Source organism: Mastacembelus armatus, chromosome 7 (genome assembly GCF_900324485.2).
Source record: "Mastacembelus armatus chromosome 7, fMasArm1.2, whole genome shotgun sequence".
NCBI lineage: Eukaryota > Metazoa > Chordata > Actinopteri > Synbranchiformes > Mastacembelidae > Mastacembelus > Mastacembelus armatus.
Genome location: NC_046639.1, coordinates 23,029,006 through 23,045,988, shown reverse-complemented (window position 1 = coordinate 23,045,988; position 16,983 = coordinate 23,029,006). Strand labels below are relative to the sequence as shown.

Here is a 16,983-nt window from a genome sequence, read left to right as displayed (position 1 = left end):
TGAGGTCCAGGTGTGCAGGACAGTGTCAGGTGATCAGGAACAGACTGTTCTTAGGTAATAGTAATGTAGTGGGATTACTACAGTAATGAGTAAGTGATGACACTGACATGGAGTCACACATTCACGTCACATAACCTCATGCAGACACAAAGAAGCGTATCTGAGTACGGGAGAAAAGGAAGACCTGCAGTGACTGCTGGGAGCTTTAACCAGTGTCTGACAAGCAGAAGTGAAGCAGCTCATCTAACTGACTACAGACAGCATCTCTGCATTACTGCTGCGGCCTCCAACATGCAGCATTGATCCGATGGAGTGCATTGTCTGTCTCTTACCTCCTTTCTTCATCCATCTTTACTCTATTCCTCTTGCTTCATTTTCTTTCTCCCTTTCATTCACTGCACTCCACTCTGCTAATCACTCAGTCCTTCTGTCTCCCTTGCTGCTTTTCTTTCTGTCTTCCTCATCAACATACTCCACGATGTGGGATCTGAGCCAAGGCTTTAAGACAGATGGATGATGATGAATGGTGAGCCAAAGCAGATCTCTCTCTCTTTTTCTTTCTTTCTTTCTCTCTTTCTTTCACATAATCTTGACTTTGTTTGCTCAGAAGCACTTCTGAAGCTAATGAGAATGTGCCTTCGGGAGAGAGATGATGTGCTTTTAAATGATTAGGGCAAAAAGCTCTAGTTCCTTGGCCACTAAACATCAATAGAGCAAAGTGAGTTGGACATAAACAGGGTTGAGATTGGAGAGGGAAAAATAAAAAATTTTCTCATTCTGTCCTCATCCTCTTTTGGAAAACCAATCAGGGGCAGTCAACAGCTTGTTCGACCCCTCAAATCTTCTTTACTTCCCTATGATAATGATGGGATACTGCTTGTATTACTAACAGATTCAGGGGTTGTGGAGTATAATGATATGTGAGCAGTGACATGTAGCTTTTGCCTTTGAAGATACATGGATAAAGCCATTTGGAAAATCCCCCCAGGACCCAAGATAGAGTCCCCTTGGTCTCAATTATACTGGCACCGCTTGGTGCTACCTCATTTTCTCTCTACAGTCTCTATCTCTCTCTGCATGACATTCCTACATCTCTTGTAGCACTGCAGGACAGTGCCGTCCTTCACCATTTGATCCAGGCCAGAGCAAACACCAGCTGTTCTTTGATGATAGCAGAGATGATGATAGTGTTAAGAATCCCAGAGCATTGGATCCCCTCCGGTTTAACCGTGGAAAACCCTAACAACCTGTAGCAGCAGGGCTAGCAGCAGGTCTGCAGTTGTGCTGCTGATGGCTCCTAGCAGGAGGCACCATAAATAATGGTCATCTAGCTGTAGTGATGCAAGATGTTGGTCTACATTCTGCGGGTTGTTAATACTTCCAGGGACATTTGCGGAGCTGTTCAGCTGGGGTACACCGTGATGTAGGTGGTGGAGCCAGGAAGCATATGATTTACAATGAGTGGCACAGGTTTGGGCCAACCCATGAAAGCCCTCAGCATGAAAGTCAGACCACTGCAGCCATTCTCAAAAGGCCTGTGCAGCTGTGGGAAACAATGACATCATTATCAGCTAATCAGCAGCATGTTAGTGGGCAAACCAAAACCAAAACAAGACATAAATACAATAAAATCAGACAAATCTACCTACTTGTTAAGTTTATAGTATGTAAGAAAAATGTATGAAAACAGAGAAGAAGTCCGAGCTCCACCGGTTCTTGTGAATCAAGAACCCAGCAAATGATCATTCTTGCTTAAAATTATTATACTTTGCTAAAAGTGATTTTTGAATTCTTGGTCTACGACAATCATACTGTGCTGAGCAATTTTCTTTCTTTCTTTCTTACACATCATCCATTCCACAACCATGTCAAACCCTGTACTATGCTAAGAAATCATCATTTACATCATCTTTTACACTGTAAAAAATGAGCCATTGATCATCCAAATTAGAATATAGTAAATCCGTGGGCAAATTGAAGAAAAGATTTGAATGAGCAGTACAGCTTTCTAACACAACACACTGGCAGATTTATGACTATCATCATCATCAATACAGCTCTGGATGATGATATAAAATGATTACAGCTAATATGGACATTTATGGTGCCTACATTCATACACAGAAGACACACAGATCCCTGAAGGTCAAGTGGAAGAGGGGGGCAGCCGTTTTCAAAGAACCTTTGGTCAAGTCCTTATTGAAATTCATCAATAAAAATGGGCCTCCCTGAGCCTTTTCAGAAATAAAATTGTCATGCTAATTCATTTTGATTGCCACATTGGAATGACTAAGCAAAATGAATGGCGGGGGGCAGATGTGCCCATTGAAGCGTAACTCTGAATATTTCATAGTAAATTACCCATGATCGACTTGCCCCATGGATCCTGGTGCAAATTCTGATCAAATGCTCACATGTGGAATTCCAATCAACGCTTTGCTAACTCATTGATTTGCGAGCAAAAGAGGTACAGGCTAAAACCCCTAATGAAAAGCAACACTGTCGACTGGGATGTTTTTCACATCAAAGAATGAAGCAAATTTAAATTTTCATCCCAAATGTACACCTATTCAGACATTGGTGAATTGAACAAACAGCATACCTTATCATTTACAAAGCCTAACACACATTTGCACAGAGTGATGTGTAAGGTTTTATTGGGGCTGACATTGTGCTCAAACATATCATTTTGCATATCAATGCACTGAAGTTCTTTAGGTGCTTTTCTTGTTGGGACTTGACAGAAAACACAGCACCCAGCGCAGGTTCAGAGCAAGGAGATGGTGTGTGCATCCAATTCTAAATGCAGGATGGGGCCTGTAGATTAAACCTCACAGACCACAGTATGGAGGAATAGTCAGGAATAACAAGCCCTCTGTGTTTCATGAGAGACAGGACGGTAGTGGATAAGGGGGGAGGACACTTTCCAATGAGCCATCTGGACATGCCCCCACCCCCAGGGAATACGGAGCAAAACATGCTTGATCTGTTTCTCTCTCTGTTCCTTTCCTATCCATCCATGTATCTATGTATCTGTCTATCTATCTATGTTCTATCATGTTCATGTATAGTACAAGTATGATCTGTTGTTAATATAAAATGATTATAGCCACTTTAAAGGTGCATTCATGATCTTAAAGCTCAACCTCTCTGTTGTAGCTGGACAGTTTGAACAGCCTGTATTTATTCAGCAGAGGAAGGTGGGAGATTGAGCAGAAGGAGGTGATCAGCATAAGCTTCAGCAGATCCTCTGGGCCTACTCACTCCTGACATCACAGATAGCTGTGAACTTTTAAATAATCATTTCATTTTACTGTAATGCCTAAAAAGACTGTCAAATGAAAAAAAAATCTCTGGTGCTGTCTAAGTTCCCAGTGTTTGGATAAAATTACACAGGGGTTTGATATGGTTACATAATTTTTTATGTTAACAGGTAGACAATATAACTCTATAAGTCATATATGAAGACATCAATCAGACAAGGGACACTTGTAAACTGTAAATTGCAATGTAAACACACCCTTGAATGCTCTTGTCCATCACTTTACAAGTCATTTCTCCATCACACTCTTTTTGTCACCCTCTGGTGTGTCTGTCTCTCTGCACTATTCGGTCGCAGGGATTGGAGGCCCTCAGGGTATTGATTGGGCTCGGCGTAATGCTGTCAGACTGATGGGAGACATGTGATTCACAGATGAAATCTTGGCCCTGATACACTCAGCCTCCAACCACACACATGCGCACACGCACGCACACAGACACGCACACACACACACTTACAGTATGTGGGCAGGAAGCACATAAACACATATGAGTGCACATTAGATCGTGCACTGCTGCGCAAGGCCAAATGCATGTACACACACTTAAATTGGTGCCACACACATGCACCCTTCCACACAGACACCCTTGGGAGCCCCTCATGACACCCTCAATCTGTCACAGATAAAACCCAGAGGACCTCGTCTTCAAGTCAGGAGGGCTGGGACAGTACACTGTGCTCAGCAGAGTTTGAGCTAATCAAAGGTGGCAATGCCAGACTGCCTGCAATGACAGATATTTTTTTCATTTTTTACATATTTCACAGTTGAGGATATCTTGTTTCTTTGGTTGAAGGCATGTAAAAGGAAGTCTGCCCTGGTGGGGAAAATATGGATCCTGCTTAATCAACCACCATGGGCCTGAGGTGCATGTCTGAGTGGAAAAGGCGGTCCAGGTTGTTGGGTGACAATAATTACATGAACAATATGATCCCTGTTATTAATTCCTTCTGCTTCAGAGAAAATGTGGGGAAAGACTTTGTTATAACAGCAGGTCTAAAGTTATTATTAAAGTTATTTTAAACGTAAATGATATCATAAAGCTGATACTAGTCTTTACATTTCGTATGGTCAACAAATGCCATGAAAGGAAAGCTTGGTCTGTCAATTTTGTAAAAAAGTCTAACAAATTTCCCAAAACAGTAGTAGGCAGTGTTTTTAGCCAGTGTTAATCAAACAGAAATAAACATTGCATTTGTTGGGGACCTTCAGCTACAGATTAATAAATGCTGGGTGGCCTAGTGAGTATTTATGGCAACGTTGTGCGTGTTGGATTGAGTCAAAATAAACTAGAGGAAACGTGTCACTCAGTGCAGCAGAGTGCTCATTGATGTGTGGCCAGCAATGGTGTTCTGTAGCACAGACAAATAATCCATCTAACAATTTGGCTACACAAACAACATTTGTTAATGGGATCAATTCATTGCTGCTTTAGGTCTATTCATGACTTTTGTTGACAAATGTCAAAACACAGAATATTGCTTTATTTTCTCTAAGGATGTTTTACCTTCTACAGCAAATGAATCAATCTCACAATCAATGTGTTGGAGCTCTGGTGCTGTTTATTTCCTAATGTATAATTACTATTATGTTCCTTTTCATCCAAAGAAATACATGGTTGAATTCTGTCCTCCAAAAGAGTGCACTGTGTTTCTCCTGACAATTAATGAGGCACTGCATTTGACTTTGAGCCTATACCATTATTGCTCTAATAAAATGTACATTTGTCCTTTCTCCTATGTGAGTCCCCTTCGTCCTCATTGTCTGCCTCTGTGTGGGTCCCAGGGAAATAGCCGCTGTTAAGTCTGAAGGCAGTAAGTGTTCAAATAAAGCTCTTCCTCAGCAGTAGGCCTGTTAATTGTTTGCATGCACGGCTGGGGATCAACGAGACAGATGTGGCAGGAAACAATCATGTGATGAATCAACCCCAGTGTTAAATGGTGTCACTCAACCTTTTAAAATTCAATAAACAAGTCAGTCCGTCCGCATAGAGATCCATACCCTCATCACAGCAAATTTCCTGCGGTGTAAATGAGTCAATAGCAAAATGTGACCCCTGACTTTCCCTGTTCAGGATGATCCATGAGCCAGTCTCACACTTACAGAGACAGTCAACAAGTAGCTTTGGGCAACTGCACTAATGCCAGTTTTTTTAGTAATAGATTGATTTATGGCATGATTTAATGCATGATTTTCCTTTTTTACATTTGTCTAGACGATGAAAATTTTCAGAGGTTTTTGTTTATGTTGTATTTATGACATTCTTTTAATACATTACTCAGTAAAGCCACAGTCTTATTAGCAGCTGTACTTAGACATAGCTGTGCTTTCAGCTAAGTGCTGCAGTACATGCTAACAGGTTTACATTTGACCATCTTTATTAATTGAACAACATGTTTTAATCAGCAGAGACAGTTACCTAAATACAACAAATACAGTCGAGTCTTTAGTTTTAACAGTTATTTGGACTAATCCAAATTCATTCCAAGAGGATCATGGATCTCAATGCATCTTCATGCTACAGTTGTCATGACATTTCTCTAAAAGCAAAAAATGTCAACCTACTGCTGGAACCGTAAAGTCAAGGGATCACTGTTTTCTGGGGACCATGAAGGTCTGTGCAAAATTGAAAAGGAATTGATCTAATAATTATTTAGGTATTTCAGTCTGGACCAATATGGCAGACTAACCAATAGACACTGACATTACCATCCATATATTTTACTATTAACAATACAACAATCCAACACATATCTTCAAAAATATGTATATGACTTACATAACCTTTCCAATACCTTCAATATTTCACCTAACTGTGTCCTATTAGCGTAAGAAATGATGACTCCATTGGTTAAATTTGGCTCTGGCCCCTCTCTCCTTGACTCACTAAATGAGCCGAGTGAAGGATGTTGTGCTCTTCCGCATAAACGCTTGCAGCAAAATAGAGTTTATTAAGACCCATAAAAAACAACATTAAAATTCACAACCAAGGGAGCGTCGCCTGACCCCTAGAGAATGATAAATTAGCTTGTGTTGCCCTAGCAAAACGACCATTTTATACCTTCATCTTCCCCCCCGGAGCTGACTCCCCTTCACTGTGGAGGTACTGAAAGAGACCTGGAATGAGAGGCTTTGGCAGCAAGGAAATGTTTTCAGATTAGTATGATATCATTCTGCCTGCTTCCCTCCTCATAGGAAATCACTCAGTGGTGTGAGTGACATTTAATTCAGCTGCAGGTCTGCTTTTCTCATTCATTGGTGTCAAGTGGGTATGGCTTGGCTGAGCGCCTCACACACCTTCACCTAAGCAGGTCTGAATTTGACATTGACGAGTCTGTTGTAATAATACAGAACAAAGGGCAAGAGAATAAAAGTCAGAGATCTCTTGGTCAGTATAAGCTTCTTAAGGACTATATGTTGATATATTCTAGTTTTCATGTACCATGTGTTTTCTGCAGCCAACAGAGCCATAAAAGTTTTGAAGCTATAGAAAATAAGTGGCCATAATGAAAAAAGTGTATGAATGAGCCACATAAAAGTGAGGTTAATACTAACTTTTAGTACTACAGCCCAGCCAATGCTCTCGCCACATGTATGAAGCTGCTGCCCTATAAGTGTCAACCTTTAATGTCGACTCACTAGCTAACCAAAGTCCCTCGTGAGTCATCACCAGCAACTCATTAGCACTATGCTAAGCTAATGGATCAGTAAATGGATTTTTATGTGGGCATAAATGCAAATTTGCAACACTGTGGGGCTGTTCAACGATGCTGTGTTTAGCAAGTCGTTCGGAGCCTCGGGGGTGTGTTTGTGTCTCATTAGGCTCGGCCAGGGATCTATTGTGGACGGGGAGGACAGAAACTCACTGACGACAGGCCTACAGCGCAGAAACACTTGTTCATCCTGAACCTGGAGGTTTTACTGAAGAGAAGAAAGATCCCCCACAAGTGCAAACACAATTACTTGTTTGAAAGCAGAAAAACAGCATGTTACGCCAGAACCAATCAAGTGTCAGGTGCTATTATGCTGCATGATATTTGTTGCTGTCTGGGACCTGGGAGACTGACACAAACTAAAGCTACTTGATAAGACTTGAGCAAGGGTGTTATCTCAAAAATAAAGTACTCACACATGTGGTTGCTTTCTGTTCCTGCACCACTGTTAATCCATGATTGGCAAAGGTTATCTATCAATCCAACTACATATCCACACAATTTCTCACGGATCAATTACTAGACACATTCAAGTGCTAACAGGTGACACTATTAGGATACTGCTGTTTTTACTGATCATAATGCATGTAGGTAATCTATATAAAGCATCATGAGACATTCTGCAGTCATTTATAATGCACCACGGTTTCTTCTAACACAGGCTTTAAGTCAGTGAAAGAATGAGCATAATAATTAGGTCAAGTACAAAAACTGTGCGTGCTCGTTTTTATGCATGGAAGGTTATAAGGTCTGATGAACATTATTGTTCTTCTTGAGTCCAGAATACAAAGTGTGGTTATAGCCTGCCACAGAAGCTCCATGACAACTCATTGTCTGCTTTGATTAAAGTAACTCTTTTCTGATCAACAGTGACAAAACTGTAATGTGGCAAAAATGGCAGGGGGCAGGATACCACCACTGTAGTATTTGTTGATCCTGACAGCAGTCCACATTCAAATCCCAAAGAGCAAGACAGACATTCAAAATGGAAGCATGCAGCAGCAGGGCCCTGTTCAAAAAACATTTCTGAGTGGGAGGTGAGAGGAATAGTTGCAGAAACCACATCTCTTCTTTCCACAGCCAAGTGCAATACATCATTTCTTGATGATACTGTGTTATATGTTAACCTTTCTTACAGCAAACACTGACCTACCTATATGTTTCTATTATTTCATTAAGACTAATGATTTCTTGAAGGAGCATTTCATAATTTGGCACCAAGTGCAGGAAGAAAGAGACAATGTTCTTTAGTGGCTAAATTGATCAGTTTCAAGAGACATTGAGAGACTGAAAGAGCAGAGCAATTTAAACCCACATAAAAATGCATTTATCAGTCATTTACTGTTCTAAACTTTACTGAATTGCATGTAGGCAAACTGCAAATGTTTGCATGATCACTCGACCTCCTGTGCTCTGACTAAAAGATTTATGCTGGCTTAGGAGTTAATTAGAATGAATTAATGAAAATTAATCTTTTTGAGAATATCATTTTGGGACCTCGAGTAATAACCTCTAATGCCAAATGGGTTGTGGGATTGTTATTGCAACACATTTAATTGCAAATGAACAATAATCAGGTCTGATTAAGGTGGGGTTAATCTGATTTTCATGTAACACCACAGCTCTGACAGTGCCCTTGTCCCTGTTCTAAATAATTACTTATAGCTGGAAGGTGCTGGGGAAACATTTACTGCAGACTTTTATTTTTGGAAAGTGACCATGTTATAAATAGGAAAATTTATGATGGACCCTGCAGTTATTAAAAATAAAACACTCTATGCTGTGCATTATAATTCAATATCTATTAACAATATCTATTATCATCACCACCATGGATGCCTGACCTGAAGCAGGACCTGGCCTATGGCAATGAGTGTCCAGTTACCCAGTTTCCTCTCAGTTTGCACAAAAAAAAAATGTTTAACTCTTTTCAGATTGTCTGTGCTGTCTCATCTTTGGGAAACTGTCTTCAGTTTTGTAGTTTTAAACCAAGGCCTCAGTCAAAACAAAGACCGTGTGGAACAAAAGTAAGGAAGATTTATACAAAGATACTTGAGCACCACAAAAGACATTTATGGTTCTGTCAATTTAAGAACGCTCCCTTGGCTTTTGGGCCTTACACAGTCCATCCATCACACTGCATCACAGTCTCAGCAGCATACTGCTAGGACCAGAGCAGAAATTAAGTTTAATATTATGACTGCTTGACATTTTAGACAACTGTACAAGTAAAGGAAATCCAGGTCCAGGTATTTGTTGTTTCTATTTTTTTCAGATCTTATTAGCAGATCAAGCTGCCATGCTGAGGGAGATTGCAGCAACAGTTCCTACATTGGCTGTGAGTTCAATCAAAGGGACAATTTATTTACGGTGACTGCAGACCAAAGAAGCAATAAATAAAGGCACCAGGAAAATCAAAGGTATGGATTCAGGTGGAAATTGGCATTTTGTCACTACAAAATCCACTACTGACCTGGAAAACACACACAAGAAATATACACTCCTTAGCTCCCGGGAGCAGACTTCCTCTTTATATCCTCAAATGCTTACATTAAGATGGAGATGTACAGGATACAAAGTACAAAGAAATGACAAAAGCAGGGAGTAGACACATTAACAGGAACACCTGTTGTTATTGAAATCACCCTGCAACATCATGGGTATGAAGATTTGTTTTTGGGGATTGGTCAGACATGTTAATTCATCTTTATAGACTGTAGCTTGTTGTACTGTGGTATTTGGATTGTGTTTTATTTTTTAAATATCATACTGGTGTTCATGTTACTGTGTCCACCTCTTGTGCTCCTCCTCCTTTTCTGTAACTCCTCTTAGAATGAGACTCACAGAACTTAAGTACATTATTTGTATATATGTATATACACTCTTCCATTCAATTCAATGGAAAGGTGTGTCCAAACTTTCTGACTGGTACTGTATACAAGTCAACTATATCAAGCATCTGAAATCAGCAAATACTACTTCCAGCTCGCCAAAACATTTCCTATCAAAATATAGTAAATTTAGAAGGAATCTGAAATACATTTAATCACACATGAACTGATTTTAATTACAGAATTTAACTTTGACATGTAGATGTTTCCCCACTTTCAATAATATTTTCCCTAATATAGATACCTCTATTTACTAGAGGTATTTATATTTACTAAATGATGTACTACTTACTTTTACTAAAGAAAAGACAAAAAAATAAAAAGAATAGACAAACCAAGGATTCATTCTCAAAGATTCAAATAAGAACCAATATCTGTAAAATCACAAATGCTTCTTTTTTTCGTATAGTAAGCTCTGTTCTGGGCATTTCCCAAAAATTTACAAGAATATGGATAATGCATTGGATATGATTTATATCACAGTGTCTCTCTGGATGTGCACACGGGCTAAAATACAGGCACACAAGCATCCACACATACACACACACAAATTATAGAACAAGCCAGAGGTCCACATTTGTTAAATGCTCCCGGTGGTGTGTATGAGATGTGTGAGGTTCATTGACAAAAGCTACTCTTCTAGTCTAGGTTATCACCACATACAAAACATAAGTTATAAGCTGAGTCATCCAAAATGTCCACATTTTACCAGCATGACCTTCATTCACCGAGAAAAGACACCAAATCTCTGTTAACTCTTCTGCGTCATTCCAACAGACTTTAATACTTATTCACATCGTCCATCCTGTGTGACTGCAGAGATTTTGGGAGGCTGTGGCCTCGTAAAGTTTCACCCAGGCAAATGAGAGAGAAAGGTGTTAAAGGCTAGAATCCGATGGACAATACAACCTGGCTCAACCTCAGTAAAGTCAACTCTTTAGCAGCAAACTGTCATTAAAGAAAGTTGAGTGGAATATAACCCTGGACAGTTTTGTAGTGCCAATAGTAAAGAAGATGAAGGAGCTGACTTTTGAAAGACCTTCGGACAAAGTTTAAATCACGCCACAAAGGTACGAAAATTCTTCAAGAAGCCATCCTCTGTGGAGCGAATGCTGGCTAGCAAAAAACAAAAAAAAAACCCCACAAGGAAAAATACTTGAATGAATATTCCACTGCCCTGTTCATAAGGGTTCCTTACCCCCTTTGTTCTATGATGTGTCTGTGAATTTGGCTGCAGTGAAGATTCAATGCCAGTTGTGTACCATGCTGTTCACTTGAGTCTTCTCACAGCTCTCACAAGTGTCTGCTGAGAGTCTTTCACTGTGGTGACTGCAGAAGCTCCAAGTTATTTTTTATATATGTATTTTTTTTTTTTACTGAAGTTTTTGGAGCCTCATCGGTGAATGGACACAATGTTCAGGTGTAGTTATTGGCCTCAGGTCCTTTTTGTAGCATGGATGTCAATGAGACTGAAAAAGAATGGAAACACAAGACAAGGATCAGATTAAGGTTATTGGGCAAATCAGTTTCATAAAAAATGTACTTAATAAACAAAGAAAGAAAAAAAAATTATTTCAATGAGCCAAATTTTTTGCAGTTGAGTATGTCACACCTCGCTGTTATAATCAGACCAGCTGCCTCCTTCCTGTATTTGCAGACTTTATCCAGAGCAACACCAGCGAAACAGAGCAACACTGCAAGTAGTAACTGATGAATCATTAATGGGTTGATCCTTAATCACTATAAATTGAGGACTACGTAGATAATGAGTGAACCGAAGGGACTATACTATATACTGTAATAATGAATGAACCATTAAGTAGAGATTAGCTCAAACGTATTTGTGACAATGAGAAACAACCACTTTCTTTACCCTGACTAATGCTGAGCAACAGATGACACTTTTTGATAATGGGTTGATTAAGGGGGTGGCATGGGGGAGCAGTGGTTAGCACTATCGCCTCACAGTAGTCAAATACTGTTCGATTTAAGGCTTTCCTGTGTGGATTTTACAGTTCTCCCCATGTCCGTGTGGGTTTTCTCCAGGTACTCCGGTTTCCTCCCAGAGTCCAAAGACATGCAGATTGGGGTTAGATTCATTTGTGACTCTCACCCAGTGTCAGCTGGGATTGGCTCCAGCCACGTTTAATGTAATCATCATCGTTCTGGTTTTCAGTTTTAATGCGTTGCTGCTATTTCATATTTTGCTAGATGTTAAGATTTGTAAATAAATTGTGTTTGGAGCTATTGTCTTTCCACCTAGATCCATTAACTCTTTAGGATTACTTCCTGGCACATACTCTATAACATCAATGACATGGAATAGGTAACAAAGGCACAAAACAGGTCGGTGATCATGAAGTAATTCTGTCTGAAATTGTCTATGTAAGGACAGTTCTTTCAGGTCTTTAATAAAGTTTTATGAAGAATTCAGAAAAGGGATGGTCCATAAATGTTTGGACTGAAATATCCCTGTCCAAATGGAAGAGATTTCATCTGGAGTGAAATTCTGCAGATTATGGTGTACTTTTGTCAATTCTTTGACCTGAAGACTCATTTAAATTAAACAGAACTCTGATATAAATGCATTACATATATAAGTTCATAAATGTAACCCATAAATGATTCAGGGTGACAGTGGACTAATATGACACTCAGGACTACCCATATAAATCATTCAGACACTTAAATATGAGTTAGAAAATCCACACAGGATGGCACAAATTCCCAGGGCTGGCAAATAAATATTTATGACACCCCCAATTTGCCTTTTCTCCTTGTCCTTGGTAATTGTGCGTGATTCATTTTGTTTTCTTGGTGGAAGAGGGAAAAATCAATCTTAGTATATTGGCTAGGAGACATAAAGCATGCAGATTCCAAATGCTGGTGGTTTTGCAGACTCTACAAGCTTCACAGATACTCAGTCAATGTTCTCAGGAGAGGAATTCAGTTTAATCTTCAGTAGATTTCCTTGTTTTTTAGAGAAAAGAAAAATGTTTCTGGAAGTGAAGTTACCGTGCCTGCAGTACTCTTGCACCCACCAACTTTTAATAAGTAGATATTGACTTGGAGGAATGTAAGGCAGGCAACCAAACGACAGAAATCTTTCAGTGTGGCATTTAGAAAGTAAGGTTTAGAATTTAGCTTTTCTTACAGTTATCCTCTTTGCCAATAACATCCCACCATTAATATAATTTCTACCTTTGTTGTAACAGAAAGTCTCGATATATGAAGTAGCCTCTCCCTTTGACATAACAATGGGCCTTTTTAGTTCCCATCCTCATGCATTTCTAAACTTCCAATAACTCCATCTGATTCCACTTTTTCACATACAGTTACAGTCACTGGTGTGTTTTACTCCGTATTCTCCAGGTCGGGTGATTTTTTTCAGCTCAGTGGTGAGTGGCCCTGGAAAATACATGATGAATAGACACTGATGGCTGATTCAGTCCAGGTCTGAGCTACACTGAACCTTTGTACAACTTAGAATGGAAGCATAGACTACTGCTCAACATGTTGTCCTCAATGATTATTTCAGCTTTCTACAAAACGGAGGATTCAAAGTGTTTTTGCTTGTGCCTCAAAGTGACCTGAACTTGGGTAATACACATAGTACACAAATTAGAATAAAATACATCATTAAAAACTCACGTAACTGCTGTTTTCGTCTGTATCCTACGATGGCTCCTTGGGCAAAGGCTGGAAAAGAAAAGCAGAAGGTCAGCATCGGAGGAACAGAGAGCCAGCCTTCACTAAAGTTTCACTCAGCTTTCTCTCAGCATATTGGCCTTGGACGCAGAGCAGCACATGTCCATTTAAAAGCACAGATGGTATGTCTTCCAATTATATCTAAGGCAAGATGAAAGAAGATGAAGGTTGTTTTGTTGTCTCCCACTTTTTATGACCTCTGAAGATGCTGCTTCTCTCCTCGACCAGAAAATATGAGCGAGTAATGGCCACCTCATCATCCTCATTAACGAGCGAGAGACCCTTCATTTCTACCACAGATAAAAAATTTTTATCACATTAGCTGTAAGACAGGGTGATAAACAGTGTTCCACTTAGTTTCTCTGTGAACAATAACTTCTTACCTCCATTCTTCTTTAGCAGAACACATGAAAACACTGTTTTCCCCTTGACCAGAGGAAGAAAACAGCTCCCTTGCCTTCTTAATATTGGTGAATGAGCCACTTTTGTGTAGATAATGACTCGGCTAATCATAATCAGGAAGCTAATGGGCTGTTTAGCCAATCACAGGAGTCAAGCCGAGACAGCTGTCTGGGCAGCACATTGGCATTCCCAGCAGCCACAGCTCTCGTTTCGGCTGTGCCAGACTTTCCGCAGCAGTGAGGCAGACTTGGTATTCTGCTGCCCTGCCTGGCCTGACGTCCCGAGATCTGTCGCCCTGTCTGTCCTACCAGCTGACTGGCCAAGGCACTGTCGAAGAAATTCAGTCCTCTGAAAGGCACTGATCTATCACAGCTCTCCAGTAGCATGTCATCTAAATGCTAAGTACTCCCACTGCATCTTTAAATCAAAACAAGAAAAGAAATGAGGACGGAGGAGGCAAGCGTGTGGAGGGGATAAAAGCTTCTTGGGGCACAACAGAATCTGCAGAGCAAACCCCTTAGCTTTTTGATTATATTCATTTTGGAGGGAGAGTAAATGCAGATGAGGAGAAACTGGTTGAAAGGAATGTGAATAAGGAGACCAGAGACCTAGTAATCCTGTCAAACGTACAAGGAAGAAAGAGAAAGGAGTTATTGAAACATCTACCCGAAAAAAAAAGTTAGATTTTTCTCCAAAAACCATCATGAATGTACCTAAACTGTACCCACCATAGAACCTCTTCCCTCTCCTCATCCACCTGTCTCAGTCCATCTTTTAGCTATCGATTGGAGGGATTCTTGGAGTTGGAGCAGAGTGCTGAGGCGGCAGAAGCGGCTAGCACTATTAACTGCTCCTACTAATTAAAAGGGTAACAACAAGGTGAGTTTGGCCCCAAGAGAATGAACTGTGTAAGAGACAGAGCTGGCAGTTTGCCTGCCATGCACACCGGTAAACAGTGCTCACCACTTTGGTGTTTACACGACAGGAACCCAAGGACATCAAAGACATATTCTTCTCCTGGCATGAGGGATGAATGAGGGATGAGGGAGATTCACAGATAAGAGGGAAAAAGAGAAAACAGGGAGCACACAAATGAGAGCTTGCTAATTGGACATGTTGTGGTGAAAACATTTGGAACTAGTCTCTGAGCTTGGGGTGCCCTCACATCATCATCACTTGTAAACATTGAGCACTGTGCATAAACGATAAAGTTTCACAGTTGAAATGAGGTGCACAGCACGGGTCTCTGAGTAAGTGCCAGTAGAGATTGGCAAAAATATTAAGGGATTCAATTAACTTCCATCCTTATCATCAACACAGCATATTTTAGGATCAAAGAATTTTTAAGATAAAGTATGCTTGCATTACACAAATAAAATCCTCAGCCAAGGTAGCATTACAACTACCCAAAATCTTTGGAAAACCACTGCAGGTTGAGCAGACAGCTTGTATGCTTAGTGCTCAAGGGAAAACAAAGCAGAAGCCACAAAATTCTCACCAGCAGGCGCTATGCCATCATCGCAGTAACTAAAAATCTTTCCCCAGGGTCTCGCCTAACAAGTGGACTCCTGCACTGGTTTTATCAACTGGAAACTCATGGAGCTCCCAGTCATTACCAGCCACTGAGCTGCTGTTATTATTAGGCTAAAAAGCACAAAGACTCTGAGTGGCTGTTTCATGCCCGAAGTATGAGCCTGGTGAACAAAAGCATCACAGCATCATACCCAGAGCTACCTCAGAGAACCGAAACTGATGTTAGTTATAAATCATCTGCTTGGATCCAACTCCTGCGGCTTGAAACACGGTTGATTTGAGTAGAATCTACAAGACTGAAAACAAAAACAGCTACCGGTACAATAACAGCTGACAGCTGAGCCGAGTCTGTCACTACAATTGGCCCCTGTCAAATTATAGCACAAGTCATCTGAGCCACTGGCAGACACTGGTTTCTATTTGTTTCTGCAGGGTATGAAAATCAGTGAGCAGCCTTTTAAACCTGGCTTTTTATTGCAGAGGACAATTTCCAGAGATATCTGAAATGGAAGGTAAAATGCATTTACGTTTCTGAAACACAGTTTTAACCTTTGTAAAATGGTTAGATTTGACATATAAGTTGGTAAAAAGTGTTTCAGGGTGTTATATCACAAACAAAATGATTTATTAAATAAAATAACATTTAATATAAACCACACGGGATAAATATCTACAGGGGGCTTTACAATCTGTACACCATACAACATCCTTATACTGAATAGTAAAAAAAAAAAAAAGTATAGAAATTAATATAGTGTATTAGTGTGCGTCTGAAAATAGTCCTCCCAAAACTACTTGATCCTTTAAAATTCGATGTAGTATGAGTATACAGTAACCTACAACTGAAAAAAAAATTGCACTGTACTCCAAAATTATACCTCGTAACACTTAACTACTGAAGTATTTGAGTACTTGTAGATATCTGCCTCCCACCACCAGAAACAGATGTGGGTTTATGTTTTTATGGTACCTACTGCCTCTTAAAATGAACACACATGATTCTGACTGGCTGCATCACTCAGAGCTTTGAAACTTAATTTTACTGAGCATGCTTTAATGTCCACAGACAGGCTTGCTGCATTACTTATTATAAAACCTTTTAAATGTTGGCCTATGGTTTTGACAGTTTCACTCCAGACAACCTCTGGAGACAAGCAGTGTGCAGGGTAATGGCAGTTCAAAGCCTGACAATGGCAAAACCTCGACTTTAAATGGAATCATGAAGCTTCCCCCGGTATGTATAGTACGTTCAGTAGCACAATACCAAAGACTACACAAATGAAAGGAAATGGAAATGTGTGCTTGGTTTAGCCAGTTCTCTCTTTTCTGAACATTTCTATCAGTCTAACCCTCTTCAGTGTGTTTTCTGCATCAGTCCACATGCTATCTCCTCAAGACTGATGATCTTGCCACAGA

The 16,983-nt window shown here is 40.1% G+C and overlaps 1 protein-coding gene across 2 annotated transcripts in view; it reads right to left on the bottom strand.

Moving 5' to 3' along the window:
* Window positions 1-9,384: 9,384 nt before the first annotated feature.
* The window catches only part of tafa5l (TAFA chemokine like family member 5, like), a 39,336-nt gene continuing 31,737 nt past the window's right edge, over window positions 9,385-16,983 (bottom strand). Inside the window, exons 4-5 of one of the 2 annotated variants that reach the window (XM_026332761.1) lie at window positions 13,576-13,623; window positions 9,385-11,393 (exon numbers count right to left, since the gene is read on the bottom strand). In XM_026332761.1, the coding sequence (XP_026188546.1) occupies window positions 13,600-13,623 (24 nt within the window). In that variant the 3' untranslated portion in view covers window positions 9,385-11,393; window positions 13,576-13,599. The remainder of the gene's footprint in view (window positions 11,394-13,575; window positions 13,624-16,983) is intronic. The other variant, XR_003297263.1, reaches the window with a different exon arrangement.